Source organism: Agelaius tricolor, unplaced genomic scaffold, assembly GCF_023055355.1.
Source record: "Agelaius tricolor isolate 1412-34295 unplaced genomic scaffold, bAgeTri1.0.p SCAF_7, whole genome shotgun sequence".
NCBI lineage: Eukaryota > Metazoa > Chordata > Aves > Passeriformes > Icteridae > Agelaius > Agelaius tricolor.
The window spans coordinates 9,129,359-9,144,919 of record NW_027269267.1 but is presented as its reverse complement, the minus strand read 5'-3'; the positions used below and the strand labels follow the sequence as shown (position 1 = coordinate 9,144,919).

The window sequence follows — 15,561 nt, the reverse complement described above, 5'->3', positions numbered from 1 at the left end:
ATTCTACATTTTTCCTAGCAATGCCACCAGTGTGCTCAGGGCTTCTGATTTTGTCCCTGCCTTTAAAAAGTGTGCACAGACAACACAAATAATCTTCAAATACCTTTTTCTTTCTACCCAAAGTGCTGCTCTACCCGGATCAGGCGACAGCTGGACAGAAACCTCACCTTTCACAAAATGGTGGCCTGGATGATCGCCCTTCACACTGGTTGGTACTCTAATGTTTCTTTGTTTATTGCTGTCTTGTGTATTTTATGTGGAATCCAGGTGGCATTCAAGTTCTTTAAGATATGGACAGTGACCTGCTTTCATTAAAGGAGTCAGTGTGTGCCAAGGCTTAAATCAGTTTCCAGATATGTGCCAACTGTCAGAGAGCAAAAGATAAGAAAGAATACCTGTATTTTGAACTGTAAGTACTATTTATGATAGTTTAATAAAGGGTGTTTAGCAATGTCCTGAGAACTGGATACACTGGATTCATTCTTGTTTAGTTACTTCTTATCTGCCATCTAAAACAAATAATAGAAATTCTTTTTTAAAAAGGATATAAAAAGCTTGGACCTGCTTTGAAGACAAATAAGTATCTACTTGTAGGAGGTGGTTCAAATTTTGAAAAGCATTGTACAATTTTACCCTACAAAGACTTGTATGGAATTCATGTGAACATCTCAGCTGGTTTAGGTTTTTGGATGCATTCAGCTCAGTGAGGATATTACTGATGATTATTAGCAAAACTGAAGAACAAAGCAGCACTAATAAATGTGACCCCAAATAAATCCAGATTCAGTTCTTGGCTGTTTTACAGAAGTCCTGCATGAGGATGATCCTAAAAAATAGTTTAAGCCATTCCATATTTCAGTATCCTATTTGTTAGGGCACTGCTACTTGAATTGTTGAAAGGCTTTGTTGAACAAAAATATGTTGAAAATTTCCCATTACTTCTTTCCCTCCCTCACCCAAAACCTGCAAAATTCAGGTGGTAAAATTTTAACAGTAAAACACATCAGTGATCTGCAATTGTGATGAAGATGGCGAGAGCAGCAGAGCCTTTAAGCAGCAGTTGACAAATGTGACAAAGTTTTGAGATGCAACCCCAAACTGACGAGTACTTGTGGTCAATGCTGATTATTCCTTTCCTGTCACTCCTAGCAATTCACACCATTGCACACTTATTCAACGTGGAGTGGAGTGTGCAAGCCCGTGTTGAAGAGAAAGGCACCCTGGCAGCTGTGCTTTCTGGCCTTGGGGACAAACCAAAGGAAAGCTATGTCAACTTCTACAGGCAAACCATTGCTGTAAGTGACATCAGACTCCAAAGGGTCATCACTACATTTGTGTGGGTGATCATATAAAACTATTTGAGCAGAGTGCCTGTTTCTGGTGTCCACAGTCTGGGTTTGGGCCATCTTGCAGAAAAACCTTGTAGAATTCAGTTTTCTGTATTTGCCAGTAATATCGTTGCTGAGCTCTGGTAGTACTTTAAACTTTTTCACTTGAGGATTTCAAAGAAGTTTTAAAACATTATGTAAAGCATACCCTGTAAAGCAGCGTTCTAACTTAGACATGACACTCAGAAAGGTACACAGAAGTAAAGGCAAAAGTTTTGAAGTGTGGTGGTTTAAGCTCTGGTCAGTGGGGAAAAAGAAGAGAAAGTACTTCCCTACTTCTCAGAAGAGCACTGAGCCTCCAAACTCTGCATGAGTTATGAGTCCCACAGCTATGCAACACCAGAGGAAAGGAGAGTTTTCATTTAGCTCCCAAAATATGGATGTAGGACTCCAGCTCTGAACGCCAGACCTGTGCAAATGTATTCACCTTCCCCAAAGCAGTCCTGCTGAACCATGGCAGAGTAAGAAACCATGTTTGGTGTGTGAATTCATGGAAAAAGCATTCTCTCTACTTCCAATTACCTTAGTAAAGGTAAATGTGCAGTGCAACGAAAATGAACAGGGATTTTGGCATCAGATGACTTGAGGACTTATAACAAAGTAAAGGGTTTGGTGAGGAATGGTTCAACTGGCTCTGCTTTGGTGCAACCCCTTCCTTAGACCAAGGTGTGCAATTGTTTCACAGAATCCCGTTGGGGGCCTCTATGTGGCTTTCACATACTTGGCTGGCATCACTGGGGTTGTCATCACACTGGCCCTCATCCTCATCATCACCTCATCCACCAAAACCATCCGGAGGTCATATTTTGAAGTATTTTGGTACACCCACCATCTCTTTGTCATCTTCTTTATTGGCCTTGTCATCCACGGTGCTGGGTGAGTATCTGCACTTATCACCAAATATCTGATAACCACTGAATCTTTATTTAAAGCCCCCTTCACACATGAGTATGGGGACTCCTGTCACTGAGCAGCAGCTGTTTTTGATGGCAGTGATGGGCCAGTAGAGGCTCTGAGAGTCAAGAAGCTCTCACTGATACTTGCAACAAGCTGTCCTCACACAGGTTTCATGTGACTTTGGCATACTTAGGCTCGCTATCACTTAACTTCTTCTGATATCTTAATTGCAAAACTCTTTTCCAAGGTTTCTGTTTTTAACTGTTAATTTTCCTTCCTCTCCTAAAAGGAATTGCATCACACACATGCATGTAAGGAGATCTTAGTAAAAAAATTACAGAGTTTAGAATTTTATTGGATAATGAAAACTATAGTAATATAGATTTATGTTTCAGACTTGGATGAACTCGTAGTATAAGCAGCATTTAAGAATAGATTTTTAGCTGTTTCAACTTAGAAATAGGCATTTGTAAAGTTTTTAACTTTCAAATGCCAAAGATCTTTTTCTGCTGTTGCTTCATTTCATATCTTCTGAAAGAGCTGGAAAGCCTAATGAAACAGTTTTAGCACTACACAAACCCAATTTTAGCACTTAGAAAAATGAACTTTAGATCCTTTTTATAAAACCAAAGAATGGGTGAATAAAGAAAAAAGACTCAAGTATCCGAGCTACATTTAAATAGTTCATAATTACACTACATTGCCCATTTTAAAGGAACTCCTACATGCAATAGAAAGTGTGCTTTAAAAGTGCCCAGCAAAAATGACTATTCAAAACCACTTCCTTACAGTCCATTAGTGCCACTAAGAAGTCAAAAATCAAAGTAAAACAGGAAGAACACAAATAGAAGGCAGATGGGAATCACCCCCAGCATATTTGCTCATTCCAACTTTCATAACAAGGAAACAGTTTGAGCAAAACTTGTGGGAGGAAAAAAAACAAGAGGTTCATGTTTTCTGCAGCAAACATTGTATAGTTACTGACACAATGTCCAAACTTGCCAGTAATTACTACATACTACACAATGCTATCAGAAAGCAAGCATTGCCCTTTCCAGAGGTCAGTGGAAAGCATATATTTTATAAAAATTGATTTTTTATTTACTTCAGTGTTCACTGTACTCCCACCATCTTAATTGCACTGGAATGAAAAGGCAAGAGTTTGGGCAGCAGTGTTGTCAGTGAAGTTCAGCTGTCCTTTGGAAGCAGATATAAACAGGAATATTCTCATCTGTAGAGGAAAGGATGCTTTCCAGCTGTGAACTCAGTGACCCCACTTATTTGGCCTTCAAAGTAATAATGACATTTTGAGTTAAGAGAAAATACACTGAGAAATATGAGATGAGCTTGTTACACTCATGGAAGGCATCTCAGGTGTGCAAAGATGGATGTCATGGAATGAGTATGAGCTGACACTCTCAAAGCAACATGTTAGGAAGAGACATGAATGCCAGTTTATCTCATGGGACAGAAGGCTGTCACACATATTCTCATCAATCTCTGCAAACACACATCCTTGTATATACAGAAAGCTGAGTCAAAGTTTATTGATAGCATCAAAGGGGCAGATTCAAGAAGAATGGAGAGACACTTTACAGGAGCACAGAGTGACAGAAAAGGGGAAGTGGATTCAAACTGAGGGTAGGTTTAGATCAGATATTAGGAAAAAATTCTTTACTGTGAGGGTATTGAGGCCCTGGCACAGGTTGTCCAGAGAAGCTGTGGCTGCCCCATCCCTGGAATTGTTCAAGGCCAGGCTGGATGGGGCTTTGAGCAACCTGGTCCAGTGAAAGTTGTGCCTGCCCATGGCAGGGTGGTTGGAACTGGATGATCTTAAAGGTCCCTTCCAACCCAACCATTGTGTGATTTAATTCTCTGACTCTACAATAATTCTTGTCTGTTACAAGCTGTTATAGCACTTTTGAAGCACTGATGGTTTTTGTGCATGAGCTCTGTGTCACAGACAAATGTCCCAAATTTCCCCACACAGTAAATGTGAGGAGGAGAGGGTACAGAGGTGCAGTTCACTCTTTTGGAGTTAAAGGAAAACCTTCAGCCAAAAAAGAAGTAGCTATAAGTCTATACTGCTGAAAGCTTAATTACAGTACTAGAAAGAGCATCTACACTGACTGATAAGGGGAAATAAACTTTTTTTGGTCTTGTACAGGGTACTGACATTGTTAACCTTGAATAGAGCATAGAGCAAGGCAAAAACCCTCAGACCCCCTTTCCCTTAAGCAATGGGGAGGGCAGTGGAGGAAATGGGCTCCTCCTGTTCCCATAAATGATCCCAGAGGTGGCCCAGCTGAACCCCCTGTCATTAGTGGGGAAGTGAAGTGTAACTGCTGATGTTCCTGCAAATTGCAACTCGTGATGCTGCTGGGACACTGTCACAGCTTCCCTTTATTTTTCAGACAGGATATTAATCAAACAGTTAATGAAGAAGAGGTTCATTAGTAATATTTATGAGCAATATCTTATCTTTCAACCCTGTGCAGAGGTTTTGTAACAATTCTCTGGAAAATCTGTCACACGAAGCTAGGCGTGCATATGGCTTAGATACCATGGGGTTCTTTGAAATATCAGAAATGTTGTCTAGCTCACAGACACTGAGCTAGGAAAGCAGAAAGAGAAGTCATGGGGAGAAGATATCAAAGAATCACGTTGGCATAAAACTGACCAGCCTGATCAGAAGCAGACTGTTTCTAGAGAAAATTCAGCAGATCTTAATCTGAAAGTTTTTACTAGGATCCTGAGGTTGGCAGAACTCCAAACAGAGGTAGGAAATAGTGAAAAGGAATAGGCTTTTGCCCCTTGAAACTGAAATTACCTCTCTGCACCAGTTCTGCTACTGGAAATACAGCTGTACTGGATCAGTTAGCATTCTTCATATTAAAACAAAGAACAAATGAATAAACAAAAAGACAACCAAGCAAGAAAATTGAGGCCAGATAATTGGCTGATGCAAGGTGCTAGCTGTAATAGCTGCTTGTGTCAAAAGCATCTGTATTCATTCATAGCACCTGAACAGCTGCTCCAAAGGGAGAATATTTTGGAAAGGGATCTCCAAATTTCTAAAATAAACAGCAGGAATAATCTCTGTTGTGGTCAGTAGCAAATTGATTACTTGTCCATTCCAGGTTTTGGGTTTTGGTTTTTTTGTTTGTTTTTTTCTTTCAGTCAGGTTTTATTTTTTTTTTCTTTTAATTGAAGAAAAGAAGTAGGATAACTCAGAAAAGAATGAAGCTTTCTAATTGTGACCACATCCTGGAAGTGGTAATGAACATAACTCTCAGTTCCTCACCTTAACCTTGAAATCAGGATTTTATCCCACAAACTTCCCTCCCCATTTTTATTTCTGAATGGTAACTTTGTGGGTAGATTAGAGCAGTAAATCTGTATCAGAGCTGTAGCAGTGCACAAATTGACAACTCCATATAAATAGGGTGATGTACATAAATACAATAACAATAAGGAACAGATACTTTAATTTTAATTTCATTGCCTTAATGACCTTTACTTTTTTCCCAGTCGTATTGTACGGGGACAGACAGCTGAAAGCCTGGCTGAACACAACCCAGAAATTTGCTACAAGAACTTCACTCTCTGGGGCAAGACTGAGGCTTGTCCAATCCCCCAGTTTTCAGGGAATCCTCCTATGGTAAGAACAGCTGGCTTGTGTGTAAATCCAATTGGAAATGTTTACAGTTTTCTGTTTTTTCTTAAATTGCATATAAAACTAGCCATATAACCCTCAGCACTCTCCAGTGGCATCTTTCTTTGCATGAAGCAAGAGTTTTGGACACAGTGGGTTGTAAGCAGAAATGGACTCCAGACAGACTGCACACTTGCAGCATGCTGTAAAATAAGCACAGCTGACAGACAAAGCAAAAGAGCAACTGGTATCTGAGAACTTTTTATCCAAAAAGTAAACTGCAAAGTAATGGCTCCTGGGGATATCTAGAAAGTGCTATAATGCTCATAATAAATAGTTTAACATTATTAATGGACTAATGGTCATTAGCAAGAAAATAACACCCTTGGAAATGTGAATTTGAAACTTCAGCTTTTATTGACTAACCAGGCTGTTTCTTCTTTCACATTTCAGACTGAGCTGTTAACAGAAACCACATCTTTTCCTGCAGTAATACAGACCTGAGTCAATAATACCTGAATACCACATTTCACTTTGTTACATTCTTTTTTAGACAGAGACAAAATTACTTGCAGGAAAATACCTTGCTGTAACTCTAGTAGAAACTAAAAAGCCAGCTGCAACACTCAACAGAGAAAGAAATTCCCCCTCTGACCAGAATTTTGAAAATGTCATATATCTTAAGGATTCCCTAATCTGGTTTATAAATAATAGAGATTACTTGAACTTCACTTCTGCTTATAGAATTTCCAGGATTTGAATTGATCTAAGTTGCCATCTCATCTAGTGGAAAGCATCCCTGTCCACAGCAGGGGGGTTGGAACTAGATGATCTCTAAGATCTCTTCCAACCCAAACCTTTCTATGATTCTGTGATCTTCATCATCTGACCCAGAATCACAGAATTTTCTTCTGCCTACAGACATGGAAGTGGGTGGTGGGTCCCATGTTCCTGTACCTGTGTGAGCGGCTGGTGCGGTTTTGGAGGTCACAGCAGAAGGTTGTTATCACAAAGGTAAGTGATAACAACCTGTTATCACAAAGGTAAGTGCTGATGCTGTACTTAACACCAGGCAGAGCTTCACCTTCTCCTCCAAATGGTGCAGCAAAGGCAGAGGCTCCTACATACCCAGGTTATCAGTGGAAGGAATGTTCTGACTGCTGTCGTGATGCCAACACCTAACATCCAAATGTAGCCTCTAAAAGTGAGGAAGAGGAGGAATATAGCTAAGGCACAGGATTGAATTTTAGGAAAGAAGGGAATTTTCTTTGTATTGGGTGAAAAAATTCCACAGTACAGAAATTCCATGGGCATGAGACAAATTTAAGACACAGAACAAATGACCCCTGAACACAAGTTAAGAGCATGTTTGTTTCATGTATCCGAATCTAATGTTGAGCTTTCATTTCTGTGGTGTGTGGCAGAGATATTAACACTGATCCTGAAATTCTGACAGCTGAATTAGCACAGAACTGAGCTCAAACTTATGAAAACTATCCTGGCCTTTCCCAGGGTAATTTCCTCATATGGCACTGTGCTGCATCCTGAGGACACACCCTGTTCAAATCATAGCAGGGTTTGGGGGATGACATTAAGTGCTTCTACTGTGCTCTATAATGATGCTGACACATTGGAAGGCTCCTAATCTGTGTGTTTTTGGTAATTTTACCAAAATATCCTGTGTGCTACTTCTACACTATATTTCTATGGCATCTGTTTTGTGCCCTGTTGGCAGAAAATTTCCTTCACCATCCTAAACACCACAGTTAATACCAAAATTAACAGACAGAGAGACTTGATTCTCCCTCTTGCAAATCTCTTTTTAAAAATGAAAATAATTTTGGCAGACAACTTTAGGATTAAAAACTTGAGTGACAGAATTACTGGTTTTACTTCTAGAAGATTGTTTCTAAAGAATAGCCAAGGTCTCACCTTGGCTAATAAGAAATCATCCATTTCCAGTGGTACTACCTGTCCAATATCTGTAGGATAGCCCTGTGGTTTTGCCCCTATATTTACAGTCAGGCCCATTAACTCTGTGCTCTGTGCCAGTGGGTAAGGTCCATCTGGAATTAACAATGTGCTCACACAAATCTGGAGATGTGTTACAAGATGTGCCAGCCTGGCCTGTCCTTTGGAGTGGCTGCAAGTGTGGTGGTGTGAGAAAATACTTCAACCAAAACATCAGCATCCTCTGCAGGCTTTTATCTGCCTGTCAGGTGCTGTTGCTCTCTTTCAGTTCTGCTGGGAAGAAAGTTTCACCTGCTTTCCTTGCTCTCATAGCAGAGGATGATGTTAGTGATGGTGGATGTAAATATATCAGTGAGATACATCAGTGAGGACAGACATTTTCTTTTCCTTGTTTTTCCCTATGCCCTTCCTCACTGTAGGTGGTCATTCATCCCTTCAAGACAATTGAGCTCCAGATGATGAAAAAAGGCTTCAAGATGGAGGTTGGACAATACATTTTTGTCAAATGTCCAGCAGTGTCTAAACTGGAATGGCATCCATTTACACTGACTTCTGCCCCAGAAGAGGATTACTTCAGCATTCATGTCCGAATCGTAGGAGACTGGACAGAGGGCTTGTTCAATGCCTGTGGCTGTGATAAACAAGAATTCCAGGAGGCATGGAAGTTGCCCAAGTATGTACAAAGAGTCTCCATGGTAAAGTCAAAAAACACCTATGGTAGTTTAAATATTGCTCAAGCAATTTGATGGCACCAGTGATACAAACATTGAATGGTGACACAGATGTGGGTCTTAGATGCCTCTTTACAGTTTTTTCTATCAGCTCCACCTCTCCTTTTGCTGACTAGTATTCAGTCCAAATATGCATTGTAGCAGACAAATACCTTTTAACTGTCATTTTAAATGGTGTTAATAAATATTCACTTCTGATTTAATAAGCATACTTTAAATTCCAGAATAGCTGTGGATGGCCCCTTTGGAACAGCAAGTGAGGACGTGTTCAGTTATGAAACTGTGATGCTGGTTGGAGCTGGAATAGGGGTCACCCCCTTTGCATCTGTCCTCAAGTCTGTCTGGTACAAATACTGCCATGATGCCACCAACCTAAAGCTCAAGAAGGTATGGATGCCTGTGTCCTCTTTCCCTGACCCCTGTAACTGTTCAAGGGCCCAGTCAAAGCAGGCACAGCAAAGGTGATCTGGCTCCAGGCATGCATGAGTCCTAAAAGAAGGAAGAGTCCAGTTGCCTCTCAAGGTTAGCAGGAGGAAAACAGGAGGCTCTAAAGCAAAAATATAATGAAAGGAGAGACAGCCTAAAAGCCAAATCATGCATGCTAATCCTGACTGTAGCCCTGGGGATTTCCAGTTGCAGTGGAAATGGTGTTCATCTACTTGAGAAACATAAAGTTCAAGGCGCTAATACAGCCTGGGGAAATATTGCATTCCTTCCCTCAGCACAAAGAGGAAGGCTTTTTCATAAGTAGAAGAGCAATGGAAACATCCTCCTGTCCCCTCCTGCTCCTGGAAACTCCCTGTGCAGAGGTGTGGGGTCACACTTTGCAGCTATGGCCATATTCAGAGAACAGAACTGGTTTTTTTACCTACTTTATCTCGCCTGCCAGCAGACAGAAAGAGAGTGCACCTCTAAATCATTTATTTATGTCCTAACAAACTGTTTTACAAGGAGATAAATGGGGAAACATTGCAAACTAAAAATGTGGAAGAGAAACAGGAATATATTTCCTTGTTCTTGCAGTCAGTCATTCAGCTTTATAACCCTCTCAGCATCAAAATTCCTGAATAGCTTCAATACCATTCCTACCCATCTACTGAAGTGTTCAGGGCATTTTTTACCAGAACTCTATAATCCTCACTCTGTCAACAGACATAAACCTGGAAAACATAAGTGTCTGTGTCCCCTGACAGCTCATTCTTGTCTCTTCCAGATTTATTTTTACTGGCTTTGCAGGGACACTCATGCCTTTGAATGGTTTGCTGACCTCTTGCAATCTCTGGAGGCTCAAATGCAGGAGAGGAATAATGCAGAGTTTCTGAGCTACAACATCTACCTTACAGGCTGGGATGAAACTCAGGTAACCACACAGTGGGGAATATCACTGCCATAAAACTGAGGCTGATGTCAGAAAATTTGTTCTCATAGCTATTCAAATGGTCTTTTATCCTGGGCATCCATCTGGCTCCCAGAGGTTTTGGGTGTGTGCAGACAGGTGTTATCCATCAGCAGTTACCTGGGATCAGCTGTTCATGGGCACTGATTTCCTTTCTGCTTTCCTCTGGCTGTGCTCTGTGGGAAGCAGGCTTTGTTCACAGGAGGAACCTCAGCTGACCATGTACGAGTCCCTAAAGCAGCTGATGCTGCCTCAAGCATGTAATTAAGGGCTTTAGGAACCAGGGAAGCCACTGCACAAAGCTTGAACCATAGCAGCATATTTGTTTCAGGACTCATGAGTTCTCTGGTCCTGTGCTGGTAGATTGCTGTGGGGATGCAAAGGAGCAAATGCCTGAGAATGTGGGATTGAGTCAGGAAAGACTCTCACTCTGTTACTTTTGGTGATGTTTTATATTACATTTATCTCACCACCGCAAAATTCACCATGTGCCCAAAGTCTGTAGCTCAGCTAGATGGACAGGTAGGGGGAGCAGCAAGGAAGTTATCACATATGGAACATCAAAAAAAGAGAAAGGAAAGAAGAAAAGTTCCTCATTTTTTTCCTTGGGGATAAAGGTACCTGGAGCTTTTTTTATCTCGTATAAAAGGGCTACAGAACTCTGTAAGGCCTGAGCTTATGCCTTTAACCACATTTTCTCTTCCTTGCTTTTCTTGACTTAACTGGTCTAGCTGGAAGTTACACAGGCAAGGCCTCCTCATATGGACCAAACCTTCCAGAGAACAAACAGGCAGGATTTCATTATGGTCAAGGGAGTCATGCTATTTTATTTGAAGGGAAAGGATTTTTTAATTTGCAGTCCTATGTTAGAGTTCTTAGACTAAACCTGTTCATTGGAAAAAACCCTACAATTAATTGCTGCATTCAGTGTTTCATAGATTTAACTCTTGAGATCACCCAGTCTGGGGAGAAGGAAAGGGTAGATACTGATAGCCAGGATTTTATCAGTCTTATCTTTCCTTGCAAAATACCATAAATTCCATAATCTCATTAGGGAAATATTTCAGTCAGTACTGACATTATTATTTTTTAACCAGAACACAATGCTGCAGTATTTATCTGTCCCTTGTCTTTCATTTCCCACAGGCCACTCACTTTGCAGTGCATCATGAAGAAGAGAAAGATGTGATTACAGGACTGAAACAGAAAACCTTGTATGGAAGACCTAACTGGGAAAATGAGTTCAAAACAATTGCGGGGAAGCATCCTGGGTAAACCTTTGCAAAATTATGGTGTCTGTGGACTTCCTCTGTTTAATGGCCATACATACCATAGAGCAAAATCTTGTTCCTTTGGCTGATAAAGTCTCAGGAGCATTTTTTTACCCTACCTATTCTCCAGGTATTTTCTATTTTTTTTCAGCCACGGACATGATCTATGATCTTGAACAAATTATTTTGACCTTCAACTTTTTTAAAAGTCATTCATTTTCCACAAGATACTTCTTGGGATATCTTGTGGGAAAGTATCCTTTTCCAGAAGATACATCTTCTAATTACTAGCAGAAGATTTAGGAAAAAATTAGCCCTAGCTTTCCAGCTGAAGTAAATAGGAATATCAGGTGAGGTCTAAACACCTCCAAAACCACTTTCTACCTCTAGAAACCAAACCTGAATATGGATGACCTTTAGCTAACCACCCAAAATTTGCAGGAAAACACCAGAATAGCTCCTCTCAAGAATTTGTGCCATAAGCTCTTTGAATCTCTATTTCTTTGATTCAGTGAGGGCAATAAACCTGTCTTCACTAACTAAGGCTGAGCTGAGATTTAGCCCAGCATTTGTTTTAGAAGCTGCAATAAGTTTGAAAGGGTTATAAGGTTTAGGGGATAGATGTCCGGTTCTACCCCAATTCCTGTAATTGGGAAAAAACCTTGCATCTGTAGAACATAAAAATTATTTACATGGGGAATATCCAGCTGCTCCAGACCTAGTTTCTGACCATATTTTCATTTTCTTGACAGCTCCAGAATAGGTGTTTTCCTCTGTGGCCCTGAGGGCCTGGCTGACACACTCAACAAGCAGAGCATCAGCAACTCAGAAGCTGATCCACGAGGAGTACACTTCATTTTTAACAAAGAAAATTTCTAACTCTGAAGCAAGTGGGAGTCATTAAAAGCAAAGTCTAAAGACTGAATCTATTTTTCTGTTTGGAGTCTGGGAAGGACAGCCCAGCTTCTAAATTTCAGCTACACTAACACAGGTCCCTTTGCTTCTTGGGAATGATTTTGGCTCTGTGGTAGAATAAAAGAGTCCAGTTTTACCTTAGGGAAGTTTTCATTGCCCTCTGTGTGCTGGCTATTGAGTAGAAATCTGTTTTCTTTGTCTGTGTGAGGGCATTTCCCCTCAATTAACTGCCTTTATCCTCCTATTATTTGCAAGGACTGCTGAAGAGTGGAGGCTGTCATTTGCTTTTGGGAGCCAATTCACACCCATAAAGCTCAGTGCTATTAAACAATAAAGCATTCTAGCTTAATGCTTGCTATTAGGAGGCAGCTTATCCTGAAAAACTGTTTCAGCTAATGGAGGCAATTAGGAGTTAAATTCAAAGTTCATTTGTGGCCTCAGCCTAGGATGTTTTCCTTTCCTTATACAATATTTTCTCTGCCTTCCCATAGGAAGTCATCTGCAATAAGCAGTTCATTAATTCCTCAATATCCTCACTCTCCCCTGGAACCAGGGGAGTTGCAAAAGGGTGGCTGGGAAAGTTCGTTCCTTCCAAGAGGAAAACTCCTTTGTGGACCAACACCTTCCAGGCTTCCAACATAAGCCTTAAACATCCTCTCCAAGAGAGAACTGATGCAGCTGAAAAGAAGCTGCTTCTCCTCAGGAAAGAGAAGAACTGAAAAGGAACCACCTGGGCTTCTGAGAACCAGCCCGGCTGCAGAGGGGTGACAAGGACAGACTCAAGTCCCACACCTGGTGTGTGAGTCACTGCTGGCTGCTTTGGACACCCTCACTCTCACATCCTCAGGCTCACAGTGCAGGGAGCCATACAAGAAGAGATTCTGTGTTTCCAAGACTGCCATTTCTGCTGTGCAAGGCTGAAAAAAAGCAGTTGCTGAATGGTTTAATGGGTGTTTTCTGAAGCACTCTTAGATGCAAGCAGTGTCTTTGGCCCCATTGCTCAGCTGTTCCTCTTTGAGGTGAAACTGGCCTTGAGAAAGCAATGCTCACTTCATTCAGTTATGGAATAGCTGTGGGTAAAGTTTCTGATGTGCACAAGACTCCCATACACAGCCCAGTGCCTCTGTGTGCACATTACAGGTAACAGATTCTTAAAAACAGACCAAAAAAGGGAACCAAAACTTTTAATACTGGCAAGAGAGGAAAAAAAACTATTAAAGCCAGCAGCATAGGAAAAAAAAAAAAAAAAAGAAAAAGCAAGTGCAAAAACCCTTGAAAAAGCCACAGTTTAGTATACCATGTCTTCCATTCATCCCAGTTTTGTGACTTTTAAGCTCCACAGCCAAGCCCTGCAGTAGCCCCTGCACAGCACAAGACCTTCCTGGCAGGTTCTTGCAGCCACAGAAGAAAGCTGTGGTCTCCTTCTGCAATTTCAGACAGCTTTGTGCAGCCATCTGGTTGCATGTAGCATATTTTACACCTCAGCTTGCCAGACAGGATATGTGTCCTCCCTTTACAGCATTTTAAAATGTTATTCAGGCTCTGAATGCTACTTCAGAAAGACAGCCTACCATTCCTATTTATTTATATCAGTTAACAGCAAATGTTGGCAAAGATTAACTCTTGGTGGGGAATTTTCCAGTTCTTTCCCTCAGAAGAGCCATATTCAAATCCACGTCATTTTGTCAGATACACATCTATTGAATCATAACACAACATAGTATAGCCAAAGAAACTTCTTCTGTGGAGTAAATATTGCTACTAAAATATAATAAGGGTCTCATCCTGTGCAAAGAGCACTGAAATATTTACCCTTGATTTTAATGGAAATGTGATCAGGCTTTCATAATCATATAAAGTGGGCAAAGAAGAATTGCAAGGGGTCTCATGGAGACAGCATATTTATCTTAAGAGTCTTGGAGGGGTGTATTTTAATTCACCATTAATTTTCTATATATTGACATGTTTGTTCTTAAAACATCAGGGATCTTTCCTTACTTAGCCAGTTGCAGTGACATTTCCTGACCAGCTGCACACTTGTACCAGGGCTTGTCAGCTTGAACTCAGAAATAGTAATTCTGTGTTTATTAATAAATCATTGTCTTCCTAAAACATAGGAAAGAATAAGCGAGAGTTTCTCAGTTTTTTTCAAAAGTTAGTTATATTGATCCTGCTAAAATAGCAAGCCATGCACAATCAGTCATGGTCTGAATATGAATATTTTCTTAAATTTAGGGTACAAGAGTGAAATAAATAGCAGTGAAACACAAATATAAGAAACAAACTAGTTAGAGTCCTAAGGGCAGTGGGCTACAGGTGAGCTTCAAGGACACTCATTTTTTGGGGCCAAATGCCACTGCTTGCAATCTGACCATTGCTATCACCTGGCCTCTGGCTGAAGAATTCCTCCTTCTGTGTATTATGAAGTGTACTGAAGTCTGATCTCTGCTTCAGGGCCAAAAATTCACCTACTCAAATGACAAATGTTCTGCTGAGGGCAAGAAAAGCCAATTGTTGGATTATTAAAATAACTGTTTCAACTAATGGAAGCAATTAGGAGTTAAATTCCAAGTTCACTTATGGCCTCAGCCTAGGGTGTTTTCCTTCCCTTCTTATAAATATTTTCTCTGCCTTCCCATAGGAAGTCATCTGAAATAGGCAGTTAGTTAATTCCTCAATATCCTCACTCTCCAATCCGCTGCAGTTAGCCTTACATTTAAATGATAATTTACATTTAAAGGCTGTGACCCTCTGGGGTGCTGGGCAGCTCTGGCTCCCCCTGGCCTCACCTTTTCTTTGGAAATTGGAAGGAGAGGAGAGGAGCTGGGCCATGCTCAGATGATGTATTCAAGCAAGAACTTGATAGATTGGGTCTCATCTCTCATACCCCCAGTTCCTTCTCTGCTCCCTACTTGCCAAATGTAAATATGAGCAAATGAAATCCAAGTTTTCCTAAGTTTCAGGCTACAAAAAAAGTGCTTCTGTGCCTGTTGTTCACCGTCATGGTGGGAAACCACCCCAGCTGCAAAATAGGTTTTCCTCTTCAAAGTCTTGTAAGACTTTCCCTGCTGGGTGGGGATTTTCTGCCTTTCAGTTCTCAGATGGTGGGTTAAGCTAAATTATAAATGGAAAAAACCAAAAACTAACAAAAAAAGCTGCCTGTGAAATACAAGGTACTTTTGAACAAACAAACAAAAATGTTCAATTCTCATTATGGCACTTTTTCTGAGGATCCTACTCTATTTTGGAATGCTCTTAGCAAGTTAATGTTGGCTGCTTATATTTTTTAATGTTTCAGTGATATTCTTGTAGAATGCAGAGCCAAGTGTCTGAACAC

The 15,561-nt window shown here is 40.7% G+C and overlaps 1 protein-coding gene across 1 annotated transcript in view; it reads left to right on the top strand.

The window, feature by feature from the left end:
• CYBB (cytochrome b-245 beta chain) overlaps positions 1-14,345 on the top strand; it is a 29,887-nt gene extending 15,542 nt beyond the window's left edge. The window contains exons 4-13 of the mRNA XM_071430328.1: positions 124-208; positions 1,150-1,295; positions 2,074-2,264; positions 5,817-5,946; positions 6,862-6,954; positions 8,331-8,584; positions 8,867-9,029; positions 9,856-10,002; positions 11,185-11,309; positions 12,062-14,345. Coding sequence (XP_071286429.1) covers positions 124-208; positions 1,150-1,295; positions 2,074-2,264; positions 5,817-5,946; positions 6,862-6,954; positions 8,331-8,584; positions 8,867-9,029; positions 9,856-10,002; positions 11,185-11,309; positions 12,062-12,188 — 1,461 coding nt within the window. The 3' untranslated portion in view covers positions 12,189-14,345. The remainder of the gene's footprint in view (positions 1-123; positions 209-1,149; positions 1,296-2,073; positions 2,265-5,816; positions 5,947-6,861; positions 6,955-8,330; positions 8,585-8,866; positions 9,030-9,855; positions 10,003-11,184; positions 11,310-12,061) is intronic.
• Positions 14,346-15,561: the final 1,216 nt, after the last annotated feature.